The 19,121-nt window shown below is 31.9% G+C and overlaps 2 protein-coding genes across 3 annotated transcripts; both read left to right on the top strand.

The window, feature by feature from the left end:
• The first annotated feature begins 1,375 nt into the window (after positions 1–1,375).
• On the top strand, positions 1,376–2,431 carry LOC141690388 (putative calcium-binding protein CML35). The gene has a single exon (XM_074495197.1). The coding sequence runs from the start codon at positions 1,535–1,537 to the stop codon at positions 2,174–2,176; it is 642 nt and encodes a 213-aa protein (XP_074351298.1). The 5' UTR covers positions 1,376–1,534; the 3' UTR covers positions 2,177–2,431.
• A 6,215-nt stretch (positions 2,432–8,646) lies between these two features.
• On the top strand, positions 8,647–18,074 carry LOC141690286 (putative methyltransferase PMT7). 2 transcript variants are annotated; one of them, XM_074494992.1, is made up of 7 exons: positions 8,647–9,057; positions 9,517–9,937; positions 10,594–10,883; positions 12,226–12,609; positions 14,317–14,563; positions 14,658–14,796; positions 17,711–18,074. In XM_074494992.1, the coding sequence occupies exons 1-7, from the start codon at positions 8,889–8,891 to the stop codon at positions 17,867–17,869; spliced, it is 1,809 nt and encodes a 602-aa protein (XP_074351093.1). In that variant the 5' UTR covers positions 8,647–8,888; the 3' UTR covers positions 17,870–18,074. The 2 variants fall into 2 exon arrangements, with proteins under 2 accessions (XP_074351093.1, XP_074351094.1); XM_074494993.1 differs by having other exon boundaries at positions 8,648–9,057; positions 9,520–9,937.
• Positions 18,075–19,121: the final 1,047 nt, after the last annotated feature.

The raw sequence follows: 19,121 nt of genomic DNA, 5'->3' as shown, positions 1-19,121 counted from the left end.
TTTATTTAATTGACGAGGACATTATAGCAATGAAATAAGGTTTTTGTATAATGTTACATCCATATAGATTAATGTGTTAGAGATAAGTCAAAGTCATTAAATAATGTATATCAAAGTTGTTAACGTGATTTAGAATTTGACTTGATTTTTGGAAAGTACTCATCATTTAGTTCAGATTATCACACGATCGGTGAAGTTACATGAGGTGTAAGTAACCAATCAGCTTTTTTTCCCAATTTCACTCGTAAAAATAAATATGCATGGGTATCAAAATTAAGACCATGTGTATATATTTTCTCTAAAACATACTCATGTCCCTCTCATTTGTTTACGTTTTCATTTTTGAGATATCCATTCTAATTGTTTATATTTTAAAATTTTCCAAATATAGTAAAGTTTTTATAATTTTTAAAATAAACACGTCCACTTCTTTTCTCAACTATATCCATTTTATACATATAATATCAATCGGTCGCACTACTTTATTTACTTTTTAACTTTCCTCTATTATTTTATCATTTTTCTTAAAATTCATGCCCAACACAAATGTAAACATTTGCAAGGGACGAGGAGTACATGTTTTAGTACTAGTATTTATGAAAATTAATCGAATTTAGAAAATTTTAGCACAGAAAGCCAATATATATTATTATTGAATATGTACGTAAAAAATGTTGAAATCATTCATGAACAAAATGAACAACGAGTAATATAATCCTACATTAATCTCCATGCTAAAAAAGAACATGTGACTTAACATCAACACTAACACATATAAGGACATATTTTAAAATATATATCTCCTGCATAAATAATTTATCTGCATATATTTATTGACTAAGATATCTCAATAACATTACACAAACGCTTTATGAGAAATTTGAAATTGGATTTGGATATTTCTTATTTCATATGGAACAAGTTTTCATCATTTTACGTTTATATATATTGAAACTATACAAATTATAAATAACAATATATTTAACTCATATATTACGTACAAGTAAAATATATTATTATCATAATCATCAAAGACTTAAAAAGAAAGAAAAAAGATATTAAATTATTACCTAAACATCTAAGTAATTATTAAGCATGAATTACTTCCAATACTATTTTCTGTCTACTTTAATTAAATTATTAAAAATAGTATACCATATTTTAAACCGTAAAAAATTGAAATTTTAAAAATTATATACTCATGTCGATACATTGCTAAAAACGTCAGAAACGTATGGTAAATTGCTAATGTTAACGATAGCGCAACCTGTCGTTTTAGCAACCGCAATATTAAAAACAAAATGTCTAGATTTCACACACACGTTGTTGAGTATAAAAAAGGAGGACAGTAATAAATAATCTGTACAAACAAAAACCTCCACCCAAGGAAACTTCGCGGAAGCTGCCATGGCACCTCTATTTCTCCCCAAATTTCCCCCTTTTAATCCCCCACTCTCCTCCTCTTCTTCTTCAATCAACATTCATACATTTAAACTTTGTACTATACTCTCTCTCTATCACTATCACAACAATTATGAAACTCTCTAACATCAATCCCAAGAAAATCTTCCGCAAAAAAACCCGATCCGTCTCAAGATCCGACCCGTCTTCCTTCAGCTCCGTCACTTCCTCATCCTCTGACTTACCGAATCTCAAATCTAATGGAGGTTTAGCTACGCCCACGAGTGTGTTACCGATCCGTGACTCGTCCGAGTCATCCTCCGAGTCGACTTCCGAGTTGTACGAGCTGGTCCAGGCGTTTAAGGTGATCGATAGGGATGGTGATGGGAAGATAACTCGGGATGAACTCGGCGCGTTACTGAGTCGACTCGGAGCGAGTCCACCGAGTGAAGAGGAGTTGAGTTTGATGCTGAGTGAAGTGGATAGGAACGGGGACGGCTGTATTAGTTTAGAAGAGTTTGGCGCGATAAGTTCCGCGTTTGGGCCGCCGTCATGTGACGCGGAGTTGAGAGAAGCGTTTGATTTTTTTGATAACGATCGTGACGGAAAGATAACGGCGGAGGAGTTATATGGTGTGTTCACGTCTATTGGAGATGGTGGGTGTACGTTAGAGGATTGCCGTAGGATGATAAGTGGTGTTGATAAAAATAATGACGGGTTTGTTTGTTTTGAGGATTTTACACGTATGATGTCACAACAACAACAACAAAGATGATGATGTGTACCTTTTTTTTAATGTTTGATTAATAATCAATTAAACTAGGTAAATTGTGGGTGTTTAAATTGAGTGTTGAGAATTGATTGATGAATTTTAAGGGCTGTGATTGATCAATCTTCAATGAATTGGAATATAAATATCTGTCTACCACTACTGCTCTGTACTGTGTATATATGATTATAATGTGATGATGAAAATGTCTATATATGATCTGGTTTTTGGTTGATTAATTAAGATAAAAAAGTTGGTTTATTAGGTGTTTTTTATTGCAGGTAATGCGCACCCACCACATGTTGCTTACTGTCATTGTTATGCTTCTAATTACAGTATAATAATGCTCAATTCAGTTATTAGCTCATTGATAATCTGTTTATCTGCTTATAAGTGAAGATATATAGCTGTAGCCTGTAAATTTCTTATCGATTGCAGTGCTTACCAGTGATCTCAACAAAAAAAGTGCACCAAAAATTATAGATTAAAATTTAAGGATACTTTCATTGAGAGTCCTTCCTCCGCTTATACATACATGAAAATAATGTCTAATAATTTTTTCAAAGTTTTGTGTTGGAATTTTCTGGTGTCATGTTGATACGTGAAAATTAACTTGCGGTTTTGATATAATTTTAAATTTTTTAAAGATTATCGGGCTTTGGGTTGAATTGAGAAATAGTAATCTAATTTCTGTTATGTTCAGTATCGGAGTTAAAAATTCTATCCCCTTCAATTTGCATATTGATAAAGTCTTTTGAAACTATTGATAAGGCAATGTTAAGTGATCGAAGTATCTATCAAAATTGAAAGTGGGGGGATGGGAAAGGGATAGATATGAAAAAAGCCCGGATTTGGAAATCTGACCCGATCAAAATGGTCTCTGCCCGGTTTACGGTCTGGATAGGTTCTATATTTTTATACAAAGCCTGGCCCGGGCCCATCTAGTTAAAATTCTGGTTTTCGGTCCGGCCCGATCTTTGATCCGACATGATTAAAAATCCGAAAAAATCCGGTTAAAATCTGATTATTGTAATATATTTTTTTTATATATTTATGAATTTATACTTACTATAAATAAAAATAATACTTTAAATACATATATATTTAGATATTCCTGATAAATAATACTCCCTCTGTCCCATTAAATTTTATACATTACCTTTTGACACGTTTTTCAATACTCATTTAAAACATATCTCTGCAATATATATTTTTTTTCCTTAAAAAAGTTTTATGTTTAAACTTTTACTCAATTTTTTTTAAAAAAATTATGAAACTATATTTTATAGAAACCTCAAAATGCGTGCAAATAGTGAACGTATATAATTTTATGGGACGAAGGTAGTATTATTTATATATTTTATTGCGAAATATATATATTTGGATAACATTGATAAAACATATTATTCTCTAAACATGTTTATTTTTTGCCGAATTTAAATGTTTTCAACGAATTAATATTTTTATAAAATATTTCACGCTAACTAATACATTTTTATGATGATCTAGCTGTGTCTTCTGAATCTCTAATAAAATTCGATCAAATTTAAGTTAAATTAAAGTCGTGTCCTATCCGGCCTAAAAAAGGCCAGTGAGACCCACCTTGAAAGTCCAAACGGACTCTGACATTTTCGGAAAGTTTGGACTGACACGATTAAATTCAAAGCCCGAAAGGTTCGGCTCGAACAAAGACCGAATTTTTAAAGACCCGGTCAAAACCCGTCCGGTTGGACCTCTTGTGCATCTTTAAAATGGAATGGCCTGGTTTGACATAATAACAAGTGGGGATGGCTTGTTTGACTAGTGGCGGAGATTTTTTGGGTGTGCGAACATGTTTTATGCAATTATTTATGATGTTTGTTGAATCATTCGTATGTACTGTACTGATTCCGGGATATTGACGTACGTTTTAATTTAATTATTTTGTTTTTTGGTTTTCATTTGTAATGGTGATCTTTTTAACTGCCCCCAATAATTAAAGTTGAGCAGAACCGAACCGAAACCGAAAAACCGAACTGAACCGTGCTAATTCGGTTCGGTTCGGTCCTAATTTTTTCAGAAATTCGGTCTATTCGGTCCGGACCGAATAGACCGAAATAAAATTCGGTTCGGTTCGGTTCTTTTAACAAATATTTCGGTCCGGACCGAATAGACCGAATAAACCAAATAATAAAGGCTATATTTTCATATTATATACATTTTACATATATCTTAAAAATTATAATCATAATTTTTAATTTTTAATTATATTCATGGACTACTAGAACTCTACATAGCACAATACTTTAATTATATTTTAAATTTTATAATTTATGATTTAATTTTTAATGCAATTTTCTTTTTGAATTTTTTTTCGGTCTATTCGGTCCAAAACCGGTCCGAACCGAATTATTTCGGTTCGGTTCGATCCGGTCCATAATATAACTTCGGTCCGGTTCGGTCCAAGAAAAAATGACTATTCAGTTTTTCGGTCTATTCGGTTCGGTCCGATTTTGGACCGAACCGACCGAATGCTCCGCCATACCAATAACCTCTAGATTATGTACAAAAATATGGCTTGTTCGGTTAGCGGAACGGCCGGTTGTGAAATGGCGAGCGAATAGCTTTTTCAATAAGGAAATTTTTAAATACAAACATTCTTGATCAAAACTGTACAAATTAGTACCTTGTTAAGATTATTTAACTTAACCTCACAATATTACTTGTTAATCATATGTAAAATCATTTGAAAACAAACAAACGTGTCTGTTTTGTTCAAAATGTTTTAATCTTGTTTTGAACAAGCAACCACGCTTTACACACGCGTCCACCTATATACGACAACAATGATTCCTAAATTCAAGTCACACGAGATATAATTTATTTAGTACAAATAGTGCAATGCAATTTCCCGCCACATCCGATGTAAGAGCTAAGTTTAATGTTAAATGGAAAACACTATAAGCCTATAATTATTATTATAATATGATATTAAAAATTATTTTTTGATATTAAAATATCATTTACATTTTAATGCTAATTATATTTTATATTCAAATAATTTTGTATTTAGCTAACATTTTATTCAAATCATTTATTTTGATTTAAAGTGAATTTATTTGCCCTGTTTTATTATTTATTTTATATTGCGGCAAGAATGTCTATAGTCATTATCGGTCTCAAATATAAGACCAAATATTTATTTATGTATTTATTCATTAATGTATATTAATGCATTGAAGTTGAGTTTTATATTCCAACGTTATATTATAGTTATAAAACTAAATACATATATAAATTAGATTAGAAAAATGTTCCTGATAATATAAAATAGTAAAAGTGTTTTTATAAATATATATAATTTCATGTAATTACTAAAATACCCTCACATATTAATATGCGATTTTTTTTAATCTCACAAAAAGTTTGTGAGGAAACCTCATGAACATCAATCTCCAATTAGATTTGCTCTAAGTTATGAAGAAATTCGACCCTACTATTTAACTGAAGAATGAAAATGTCTAAGAATACTAAAAATTATTTGTGCAATTATAATCCTATTTATTTTATTATTATTATTATTATTATTATTATTATTATTTTATTTTTTTTTTATCGTAGATAACCCGCAGCCGCTATCCTTCGGGTGTGCACTGGGTAAACCCTACGGGTTCACGTAATAACCTGCAAACCACGTGAACCAAAGTAAACCGCATTTAAGCGACAGACTCTGGCTCAGAAGACATAATCATAAATTCTCCTCCCGTGGGATTCGAACTTGTGATCAAAATGTTAGTTTTCCTCTTTTTAACCAACTGAGGCAAATCCTATTTATTTTAAGTTAAAATTAAGTTAGTTAGCTTAATAAGGTTATTACAATTTAAACATTAAATTATTAGTTATTCTGAAAAGATATACTAAAGTGATGTAAATTTATTATTTACTTAGATAAATTTACTAGAGAAATTACTAAAAATATTAATTTTTCTAAGTTTTTTTCCCAATTTTACTATTTTCTGATTTTTTTTTGCAAAAATACGAATTGAACTAAAATTAACCAAAATGAACATGCAATGAGTTGAATCAATTTTTTTTTGTTGCACGAGTTTGCATGGAGTTGCAGAAACATTGCATGTAGTTGAATCAAGTTGCAAAAAATCGTATTTTTGCAAAAAAAAAATTGAGATATAGTATTTTTGAAGATAAAAAAGTATTTTTAAAATTTTCTTTTTTAAATTATAGTATTTTTACAAAAACATTTTTAGTCTTGGGTATTTTTAAAAAAAATCCAATTTACTACTATATATTTAACGAATAAAAGTCAATTTTCTTGTAAAATTATAGAAACAAAATTATTTACCTGCCGGATAAATATGAAGACAATTGGCGGATAATACGCTAGTACAGGAGAAATGAGCCCAATCTCAATTATAAAAAACCCAACCTGAATGGATTTGATTAAAACAGGCCCCAATATAATAAGAAAAGTTTATGGAAACCCGGCATAGAAAGTATGCTTCATTCATCTATTAGGAATGCCAAAAAGTCCAAGTAATTATTTTGGTTAAAAAGTAAAGACAAAAAACTGCATAAAAATTATACAAATGCATAAATGTTCGATCAAAACAATTTAAAATTTATTTTATATATATTCTTAACAAATATCAAAGGTTTAAATATCCGCTTGATGAAAATAAAATCCGGATGAATATCATTTTTTTGGCTATCCAGCTACAAAATCTAGATATGGTAGCAGACAAATTCTCAAACTACTCATTTCACATTTTTTTTTAAACTACTTGAACGTTAATATAAATTTGATACTCCTAAATACGTATAAATGCATTTTGTATGAATATATGTATAATATATGTAATTACAAGAATTAATTAAAATATTATCAAATTTATCATTAAAATATATTATATACTCCCAACTTAACTTAAGAGTTAAACACCGGATGCATCTATTGTCTATTATATATATATATATATATATATATATATATATATATATATAATAGAACAACTAAGAGGTTGATTGAGATAATTTATTCATTTCAAAATTACTTAATTACCCCTCATAAATATATGCTAATAAATATCAAATTTAATAACATATATTAATTACATTTAACTCATTAATTACTAATAATCGTATATTTATTACTACTCCATTATTATATAATAAGAACTTATACTTATACTTATCATTATATTCTAATAATATAATATTTTTATATATCTATTATTATCACAATTAATGTCGTTTGTCATATTTTAATTATTCCATTTACGGTAGAAGAAACTTAGATTCAAACGAAAAATAAATATCGTATTCTTATTTAGATATGCATAACACTTATATTATAAGTTCACAATACAAATGTACTTGTGTCAAATTAATTATCGTATAACTTATTTTCACAAATTTAAAATTCTAATACATATATACATACGTACGTACGTACATACATATATGCATATGCAATCATATACATATACAAACATATATACAAGATATAAGAAATTAAGGTAACTAACACAAATGAACTCAATTTCATAATCGATAAACATGATCTTATCAAATAATGAATTTCAATGTTTTACCGTAACAATTATGGAATTTAACAAAATTTTGAATACTTTGAAGTACATCTTTTACAAAAATCATTTATGAGTTATGTGATACAAAATTGAAAAAAGTGTGTCTCACATCATACCATTTTTTCAATTATATAACATGTATACATTTCACTAAAATATTAGTTTTGAAATTGCGTGTCTCATTTGGGCTATAAAATATACATGCTGAAAAAACTCATCCTTACAACAAAAAATGTGCATAGATAAAATAACTTTTCATAACAAAAAATATATTGCATTTCACAAGCATATATACAAATTTTATAATAGTTGATGTTAGATCATGCCCCAGGAGCTATAGAGCTAATTTATTTTAAGTTAAGATTGTAATAGTACTTAGGGGAAAAATACCTTTTTTAAAAGAAAAGTGAAGGATGAATTAAAATGACAAAATCCTTTTAAAATTAGAATAAATTATAGTAAACAAATAAAATTTTCAAAAACTAGGTATACAATCATTTTATGTTTTACCGAATTTGGCCATATTTTCAAAATAGTTCATATATATGGTAAGGAAACAATTACTCCTTCCGTCCCTAATTACATGTTCATTTTATTTTCTAAAAGTCAAGCTGATCAATTTTTAACTTAACATTAATAATTATCGATTAATTATATTTAAAATCTGAAATATACATTTTGAAATAGAATAAATATATTTTTTGTTATTATTTTTTAAATTATATAATAGGTACAAATTTCGGTCAAAATTTGATCAAGTTAAAAGGTAAAAGTCAAAATGAGCAACACCCTGGACAAAGAAAAAACAAAAGTTTGGGGATTGGGCCGGGTTAGCAAAAGGGTTGGGCCAGGGTAACAAGATCGTATACAGTCACAGCTCAGACGCGAACCGACACACACTCCAGACTAGTGTTGTGTGAGCTGGTTCCATTCCATTGTCGTAAACGACGAGAAACAAACAGAGAGAGAGAGGAGAGAGATCTATATTTATTATATAGCTTCAATGTCCCCGATCCACACGTTCTGATCCCCCTTGCTATTTACATTTCTCACTGAATGTGATAGACTGATAGTATCCTGTTACTGTATATTTACATTGTTGTGTATGTAAATCTGGTGTTAATTGGGGGAAAATGGCGGGGGGATACATCTCATCAGCGTTCGATTCCAAGACAGGACAGATATTGTTGATTGCATTGTTTGTTATGATTGCTTCTTTTTATGCTGGTACTTTGTTCTCTCACAATTCTGATTTCTCTGTCTCCCAACAACAGCAACAACTCATCTCTAATTCATCCTCTGGTTAGTTTTACTTCCCCCCACTTTATTATCCTTTTATTTATAAATACTGAGAGAGAGAGATAGATAGAGAGAAAGGAGACATAGAGAGAGATGTTATTGAATTTCACTTGATTTATCTTGCATATTGAGAGAGAGAGAGCGAGAGAGAGAGAGAGAGAGGGAGGGAGGAGTTATCAGATTTCACTTGATTTATCTAGCATGCTGAGAAAGTGTGTGTGAGAGAGAGGTTATTTGATTTTACTTGATTTACCTAGTATGTTATTATCTTATTTATGTTACAGGAGGTACTAAGTTTAGTGTAATGTGTGTGATGGAGTTTGAAGTTTAGAGATGATTTGACATTATTTAGGTGAGATTGTGCTTTTTGACTAATCGGATTTTCGATTTGGGGGTAGGGATGAGTTTGGATTTAGGATTTTTTTGGTTTGGAATGATTTAGTGATTTATGTTTTGTTCTAGCAGGTAAACAAAGTACATTTACGAACCGTGTTCTGCTTTCTTATCGGAAAACCCCACTTGAAATTCCCAGAACTGGAATGAATGTTTGCCCATTGCAATTTAACGAGTACATACCTTGCCATGATCCTTCTTATGTCAAAGAGTTGCTTCCAAAGTTAGATCTTACTAGGAGGGAAGAGCTGGAGAGGCATTGTCCTCCTCTTGAAAGGCGTTTGTTTTGCTTGGTTCCTCCTCCTGTTGATTATAAGTTACCAATTAGATGGCCTACGAGTAGAGACTATGTTTGGCGCAGCAATGTCAATCATACGCGTCTTTCGGAGGTAAAAGGAGGGCAAAATTGGGTGCATGAGAAAAAAGAATTGTGGTGGTTCCCAGGAGGTGGTACTCATTTTAAGCACGGTGCAACTGAATATATTGAGAGGTAACTATGATTGATTAAAAAATATCATTTTTAGAGTAGTTTCAAACTTTGTGCAACAATTCATAATATTTCTCTCTCCAAAGCGCATGTCTTTAAATGTCTACCTTACCTTATAAACTTGTTGGTAATTTTGTTGTCTACGTAACTCTATTCATAGAGAGCATATAGAAATTCAGGTGCATGAGCGAGTAGGTTTACTACGTGCAAGAAAGGGCTGAAGTACAATGCATTTAACTTGGTGCCCTTATCTTTCCTAAGTTTCAGATATTAGTATTTGCTAGACAACGATCATTATAATATACTGAAGTGGGACAGTGAGAAATCAACTTTACTAATTTATTATTTTTATGAAAGAATGCGCTATAATTGGCTTTTTGTGAGAAGAAAAAACAAGTGTAAAGGCGATCTTATATAACAAACTGTCAACCTAGTTTGTCGGGTTTATGGTATACCGGGCTGATTTCTTCTGTGTAAATTGTTATTAGACAACCATTACATTGTATCACAACATAACAATAATTGCAAACTTATGTAAAGATAACCAATAATCATGCCGGGTACTCAGTATTCTGACATATCGATCCAGTTGAGCATTTACAAGTTATCATCAAGCCAATATGTTCATCCTAGAAATATAATTTCTTTGACCAATGCAGGTTAGGAAATATGATAACAAATGAGACTGGTGATCTTCGTTCTGCTGGAGTATATCAAGTATTGGATGTCGGATGTGGTGTTGCCAGCTTCTCAGCGTACCTTCTTCCTTTCGACATTCAAACCATGTCATTTGCTCCAAAAGATGGTCATGAGAATCAAATTCAATTTGCTCTTGAGCGAGGTATTGGTGCAATGATATCTTCCCTGGGTACGAAACAGCTACCATATCCCAGTCATTCATTTGAAATGGTTCATTGCTCAAGGTGCCGAGTTGATTTTCACGAAAATGGTACGTTTCTATCCTACTGCTGGAATGTGTGTTCACACGTTATGTCAAATGCATGGAAGCATATTCTTGTAAATTATTTCCCTGCATTATTTTGTTCTTTGCATATACTAATGAGTAGCATATACAACTAACGGTATTTACCTTCCAAAGAAAATTGTCTGCATGTGTATTGTTATTAGGGCTGATGTGGTTATTAGTTATGTTTAGAATCACTGGTATACTATTGTAGGATGTTGCATTATTACCAACCATATGCAGTCAAGTGTTTTGGATGAGGATTGTCTTAAAATAATGAAATTTGTAGAATATGTACACACATGACATAAAAAATTGCTGTAGTTCAGGACCAAATTAAAAAGTTTGCAAGTACGCCAGTGGCACTAATAGAGTGAGGATGTTGAACATTGCAGCCTAAAACGAAAACAAGGAAAAAAGAATGTGAAGGATGATGTGTAGATGATACAATGTAGAGAAACATTGGCATATAAAATCTTTTATTGGAGAGAGCAGGGTTACCGCAATTTTTCTTACACATTGCAGTAAAAAAGAAGAATGAGCTGGAAAATTTAGGGTTTTTAGTAGTCGCGTGCTATAAAGTTATCATTAGTTTTTTACAAATAGAAAAAGAAAACATATTTCAGATGTGGTGCATAAAGTAGCATAACCCTAGAGTGTTATTAATTTTTTTTTTTTTGCATTCAAAAAGTTGCAAATTGCTTAAATTATCTATTATGTTAGTAACAGAGGTGAAACACATTCTTTATTTCTTTATTAGAAAAAGATTGTGTATTGGTTTAGAAAAATGGCACAAGGTCCATTTTGTACATTAGAATATTGTGGGTTTAATGACAATAAATTTTGAATGCATATCTATGGAAGCTTTTACTAATATATCTCACGGGGTGGTCAATCTCATTTTTTGGTCCTGTATAAGTTCTATTATGTTGGCTGTTATTCAGACATTTTTTTTCTTAGTTTTGATTTAGGAAAAAGCTATTAGATGTATATGAAGAAGTCCGTTTCGGGTCTAATCTTTTTATACAGGATGAATATCTCTGGCATGATTGTTTTAAATTTATAGATGCATGCCAAGATTTCCAATTCGGGTCTAATTATTTTGAGCAGAAAGAATACCTCTGGCATGATTCTTTTAAGTATGTATTGCTGTTGTTATTAGTTGCATTAGCTCCCGTGCTTGCATAGGTGCATGTAGTTTGTTAGGTCAATGGTAAATTATGTGGCCTACATTTTTTTAAATATTATTTTTTTTAATGTAAGAGGCTGAAAATATTAGAATTCTCAAATGGATATTGATTAGTTTGTTTTTATTTATTTGCTACAGATGGTATTCTCATTAAAGAAGTGAATCGCCTTCTGCGTCCAAATGGATATTTTGTTTATTCTGCACCACCAGCTTATAGGAAGGATAAAGATTACCCAGCGATTTGGGATAAGCTGACAAATCTGACTTCTGCAATGTGCTGGAAACTAATTGCAAAAAAAGTTCAAACAGCAATTTGGATTAAGCAGGATGATCAGTCGTGTCTTCGTGACAATGCGGAGAAGAAGCTTATTAGCATATGTGACTCCAGGGATTACTCTAAACCATCATGGAAAACACCGATGCGGAATTGTGTTTCTCTAAGTAGTGCAGACTCTGGTTCTAAAAAACTTCCTCCTATCCCACAGCGTCGTTCGGAATACTCCGAAAGTCTTAATAGTATAGGTTTGTCCAAACTCTTACTCGGTATTTATACAGATTGGTAGTTCTTGTTACTATTTTCTTTTCTTTTAGCTCTAGCACTTAATCAATATATAATGGATTAAATGATAACTGCGCGCAATGGCTATTTTAGTGTTAGAAAGGCCCTCAATTAACCTATCGATATAACTTTGAAGGCCAAATTAAGTTCTTACTTGGTTGAATGTGATATTCATAATAAAGGCACTATGTTGGTAATTAGAGATGTAGGGTTCGGTCACTGTGGAGGCATGTGAGCATGCTTATCTAAAATTAATCTCTACACATTCTAGTGGAGGATACACATTATAATTTGACAGTGGTTTATCACTTTAGCTCCAAGAAAGAACTCAAAGGAAAATTTATGCACTATCTTGGGCTTCATTCCCTACAATCCGAGTCTCTAACGGCACTACAGCTATTAATAAGCTGGATATCTAGGAAATATTTAGGTCTCACTTGACATCTTCCAAGAACCAAGGCATGACATAGTAGCCCAACTCTCTTCCGTACTCCTAGTGCCGTACAAGGGCCCATTTTATGGAAATGATGATTTCGGTTAGTTGATGTGTGAGATGCTGCACTCCGGGAACATACACCTCTTGCCTATAATTGAATATACTTACCTAGCTCCCTAATTGCTGGACAGCTATATGAGCTATCAAGTCTGAGGTTGACAATACGGCACATGCAGCACCGCAGCACCCTTACAATCTGAGCTTGTAGTTTGGTTTCATAAAAAAGATGGTTGAGCACCTAAAGATTGCAACCATATCTTCTCTGGACTATGGGGCTGTTGATTTTGCATTTTATCGTTATGCATGTTCGAGAGTCAATATTATTTTTCAAGACCACTTGAAAGAATATGCGACCATATCTAAGAAATATGTTTTGAGAGTCTTTAACACACACACACATATATATATCTTTATTTATTTGGAAGGGATTAAAAATAACTACTTCCATGGTTATAGTTTTGAGATCTTCATTATATACTGACAATTTTATGCTACACTTTGGAATTTTGGTTTCCTAGAATCCAGATTGTTTACCTGGGGGGATTTATTTTTTATTTGACCTATTGGTTAGAGCGAATCTCTCAGTTGTTTTTGTAGATATCCACCTGCCCACTCCTTGTATCAAAAGTGTATTGACCGGCTTCAATAGGCTTATAGAGTAGTACTAAAATATGACAATTCTTCTAACCACTACATTGCCACTAAATTACCTTGTTACATTCTATTGCACTGAAGCATTTCAAAAATCCTTAATAAAGTGAAGGACATCTTTATTCTTGAAGCGGGAAAACAATTTATATTGTGATCTCTGTCCTTAATTGAGGTGCAATTTAGGTTTTGATATTTAACTTCCTGAATCTGATATCGTGAAGCTTAGATAAATTTGTCAAAGTGATTTGATCCAGATCAAAGTGCGTTCAAGTAGGAAATCCTTTAACGAATCCTTGAATGCATATCTTTGTTCCTTTATATACGAACAAGTAAATAGTCTGGTGGAGATTTAGCCTTTCAGGCTATTTAAAGTCTTGACTGTTCCAAGTAGTCATTGGTGACCTTTGTTTCTCTACACACCTGAAACTTCTGTATGGATAAGAGAATATTAAATTTGCAATTGGCTGCATTCATTTTTATCCTTGAATTTCGCTAACGCAGTAATCTTAATGTTATCCTACAGGTATTAATCGAGAAATATTTCTATCGAATACGCTTTACTGGCAAGATCAAGTTCGCCACTACTGGAGGTTGATGAATACTGATGAGACATCTGTCCGTAATGTTATGGACATGAATGCTCACTATGGTGGATTCACAGTTGGTTTGAGTACATGGTCTGTCTGGGTGATGAATGTAGTTCCAGTAAGCATGAACAATACACTGGAAGCTATATTTGGCCGAGGTTTGATCGGTGCTTTTCATGACTGGTAATTGAAATTTGATCTCACTAGTCACTTGTGTCACCACTCCGTGATACAGGCAAGGGCAATTTTAACAATAGTCTTTGTTTGTGATTTGTAGGTGTGAACCATTCTCAACGTATCCACGTTCATATGATTTGTTGCATGCTGATCATCTCTTTTCTCACTATAACAAACAAAAAGAAGGCTGTTTGCTTGAGGATGTCATGATGGAAATGGATCGTGTCTTGAGACCTCAGGTAATTCATCATTTTCACATCTCTAATTTGAAATGATTATATTAACTCTATTAAATTTAATGCCTTGTATATTGATTCTTTTTGCAAGCTTATGAAACAAAAAGTCACCCACTATACGTAGAATAAGAATCCATTTGAACTCACTCCTTTCCATTAGTTGTTTTAGTATTTTAGCCTTTTAGACTTTCTCCTTTTTATCAGTTATTAGTGGATCTTTAGGAGTACCCTTTATTACCTTTTCTACTTGTCACAACTCACAATAATTACATATGATATCTGCTTGTAGAATAAATTATGCATTGTTATAGTCTTCTACATTCTTGAGTAGATCTTTTTGTATGTTGTAGAGCTTTAGCTTTCCTGAATAATCGATATCTCGCTTTGAACTTCAATAAAATCAGGAGTATAGCCTGGAATTATAATGCTCACATGGCAAGACTTTTTCTATTTGTGCCTCACATTGTCATTATGCCTTTTAAATTATGACAACTGACCTATATCTGAATATTTGTGATAATTTATAAATTCACGTCGAAACTCACAAGGGTTTTCTGGATCAAGGTCTGAATAAGGCCAACTACTGGCCAAGTGTATATTTTTCTAAATTGAACATCCGACCTTCAACTTTACTTGAATTTTATCCATAAATTTACCTCTAGTGCACCCACTACATAAAATTTCCTCAAATTTTAAGATTTGAACTTGATTGCATTTAATATGAGAAGGGTCTTTTGGTCTTTATGTTAAAACGCCGATGTAGTTTTGCAGTACACCCACAACTGGAATAAATTTAATATTTCATACACATGGATGATGTTTATCTTATGCCTTCAGCCGAGTCTTGCTACCTCAGTGCCTGCTTACATATGATTGTCTTTAAATCACCTAGTTTTGGAAATTATTGACTCATCTCGGATGATAGCCGTTCTCCACTGCACCTTTTTAATCAGTTATTTTTACAGTTTTGTAAGATACGAATTTCTAGACTTGACCTAGTCTTGACGTTAATAGTAGGGGTGCACAAACGGTTGGTTCAGTTCAAAGCAGAGCAGGACTTTCAAAATTTAATAAAATGAACCGTATAAATATTTTAAGTTGAAAAACGTTCAGTTGGGATTTCGAGATGACTAGTACTTCATTAAAATCTGTAATGAACTAAGATGAATCTGAACAAACCCTAGCTTCACTACTTTGATTAATTACTCAATCGAATAACCAATCCAACTCAATAAGCAATATCACTCAACAATATGCAGAAATTATATGTAAATGGATTCACTGTTTCAACAATAATGATTACAGTACTGGGCGGGTTCGAGAGTCCCCAGTCGCCTCTCCCAACTACTCACTAGACTCCACACAGTAGCATAACCCTAATTCGCATTTTCCCTCCTTTTGTTCACCCGGCCCAAGCCCACATATCTTTCTTACTTCTTTTATTTAATAATAGCTAATATTTCTTTTGAAAAGACCACCTTGCCCTCGTTTAATTCTTTCTATTCTTTTTCCTAGTAAACACCCTGACCCCGAAAATAGTATAGCATAACTACAAAATTATACACAAAAAAATACCAGGAAATTAACAATTAAAGGTAAATGTATTAGTACTATGGAACTTTGAAGAGAAAGGTGAACGCCATTGAGGAGAACTTGTAAGATAATCGTAGGAGGCATTAGGGTCCTGAAATTTAGAAGTAAAGACGTATTTGTTTTGTGTTCTGTTTAAAACATAATAAAGAAGTAAAAATCTGAAAATTAGGGTTTCCAAATTTGGGAATAAAATCACGCCTTCACGTTTAGTATAAACACACACCGCAAGAAAGACCTAGGGAGAGCAAGAGTGAAATGACAGATATTGATATGCTATATAACCTGTATGTGTAATCGTGGCTAACGTTACGTGAAAACTATTCTTATCCTAAAAACATGACGCCCTCATTATTCACCGATGGATTAATGCGAGTAATGATAATAATTATAACTCATTTTTGTATAATTTATAATTTACGTAAAATCAATAAAATGAATTGTCATTAAATTTTAGTTATATTTAATCTACAGTCTACAGAGCCATATTATTATAATAATATTTTGCAGAACTACAATAAAAACACATAATAAAATAATGTAGAACCCCATGGAAAAAGCCTTACGATGCCTGAAATTCTAGTTTAAGTTTTCTTAGAAAATTCTGATTTTGGTCTTGCAGACCTGAAGAAATTGCATCAAGTTCTAAGATATACCTCTCTTTCTTGCGCAAGGCAGAGTTGCAGGGATATACTTGTTTGTATAAGTGGTGATCAGTCTTCTAGTTCTTTGGTCCCACTTTTGGCCCGTACAGATAAATTGTTGGCCTGAAATTGTAGTTTTGATTCTTTTGTGAAGCCTGACATCGTTTTCATATACAATTATATTTTGTTTACTAATGCATATCACTCTCTTTATAAAATAGGGCTTGAGAAGTTCTATGATCTTAATTCTAAATCTATCAAACTTCATCTATCGAAGATGATTTCTTTCAATCTTTTTGGTAGAAACAATGAAATTTAGAGCTACAAATTATCTAATATAAGTCGCGTTTGAGACTTGCACAAAATTATTCCTGTATTCAGTAGTATATCGTTCCTTGTTTGCTTAAACATGAATCCAGTTTCACTTGAAAAAATATGTTGCTTTCTGAAGTCAGATTGTTTTTTAAAATTTAACATTGCTCATTTCTTTACTTCAAAAGCTATTGAAGCAATGAGCCGTTGATAAACGTGCAAGTTTGAAAAGTGAGTAGTATCTTTCCCATTCAATATGTTTGTTAGCATTGTCACCATCTTTTAGCTCTAAGCACTGAAGGAGATATTGTTTCTTTTAGGTCCCCTGAATTATGCAATCAAATAACAATTTACTTGTTTTCAATTCGCAGGGTTTTGTTATTATTAGAGATGAAGAACCCGTCATATCAAGAATAAAAGATATCGCTGCACTGTTGTTATGGGAAATAGCATCACATTTACTGGAAAACGAACAAAAGCAAATGGAAACTGTGTTAATATGCCAAAAGAAGTTCTGGGCAATTTCATGAGACATCCCCAGAGGTTAAATGATAACAACTTTGAGACATCTCCAGAGGTTAATTCAATACAACTTTGTTGTCTGACTTGCACGTTGCTTGTACCATATTTATCTTGCTGAGCAAAATTAGTTTATTTATTCATAGTACTAACTTTGTTGTAACTTATAGTTTTTACGATTATTACATGGGATGAGGGATCGAGATTTTATTTTCAGTTTACAGATCAATCCACAGTTTATAGCTTAGATACTGTAACCTGTTTCGGGTATTCAGTAAATAACTTTTATAGTTATCTTGTACTTTCCAGAAAGAAATTTATAACAAATGAGCTATTTGTCTATAATCCATCTGTTTGGCATGCACACACTCTCATTGTACCTAAAATACCATTCAGAGGGAAGACAAAATATTTGAGTGCGGGTGCTTGATAGAAGCTTAACCATTAATGTGTATTTTTTAATTTTTATATGGTGTCCATGTGATGTCAGTATATAGTAAAAGAGTGGATTGGTAAAAAAATACTCATGTCCTCTTTAAGTACTGCCACAACTTGCAGCAACTAATGTAAAACCCCTTCACCAATTCACCCCTAGTAGTAACTCTACTATCCTTCATTTGAAAGCTGGATGGTACTGTGGAATGCTTCTAATTATTGTACATCAAGCTTTGTGATGTGACTTATTTGTTTGCAAACTTTTTGGATTTTGTAGGCATAAAACTCTCTGTGATAATAAAGTCTATTTTCTATTTTACTGAGTTTTTTATAAAAATAAAAATGAACATACTCATGCATTTACCTTGTCTATATATTGAAGCATTTTTTTTTATCAATGTTTTGTATCTTTTTATAATTGGTCTGGGCAGAGTGGTATATAATAAAGGTGTCGTACTAAAATGTGATGGCAAAAAGACTTAATTTGCATTTCATCAGAATGGACTAGGCAGCTGGAGATCCTTGAGGCCCACGAGGGTGTAAGATTTGGTTTTATAGACCTAAATTTTGTTGTCTGTCTACTTACCTATCAACATTGTTTCTACTCTTCTTAAATAATGGAGTGATACTTCTAAGTCCATATCGATTTTATTTTTTGTAACTTCAATAAAGAATTTCTTTGCTAAATTAATTTAAAGTTGCTTTATATATAGTTTAACTATATAAATAAACAATATAATAATCAAGCCAGCATAATTGAATATATAATTAAAAATATTGTAATTTAGCTGAATTTGTAGACATGTGTTAAGCCGACCAGTTCGTATA

This window comes from Apium graveolens, chromosome 10, assembly GCF_009905375.1.
Source record: "Apium graveolens cultivar Ventura chromosome 10, ASM990537v1, whole genome shotgun sequence".
Lineage (NCBI taxonomy): Eukaryota > Viridiplantae > Streptophyta > Magnoliopsida > Apiales > Apiaceae > Apium > Apium graveolens.
This window is presented reverse-complemented; position numbering and strand designations above follow the sequence as displayed.

Bases quoted from the DNA above. Each gene is read 5' to 3' on its own strand.
- LOC141690388 (XM_074495197.1), top strand. From the start codon at position 1,535: ATGAAACTCTCTAACATCAATCCCAAGAAAATCTTCCGCAAAAAAACC.
- LOC141690286 (XM_074494992.1), top strand. From the start codon at position 8,889: ATGGCGGGGGGATACATCTCATCAGCGTTCGATTCCAAGACAGGACAG. The intron at 9,938-10,593 runs GTAACTATGATT...TGACCAATGCAG, and splicing joins GCAACTGAATATATTGAGAG to GTTAGGAAATATGATAACAA. The intron at 14,564-14,657 runs GTAATTGAAATT...TGTGATTTGTAG, and splicing joins ATCGGTGCTTTTCATGACTG to GTGTGAACCATTCTCAACGT.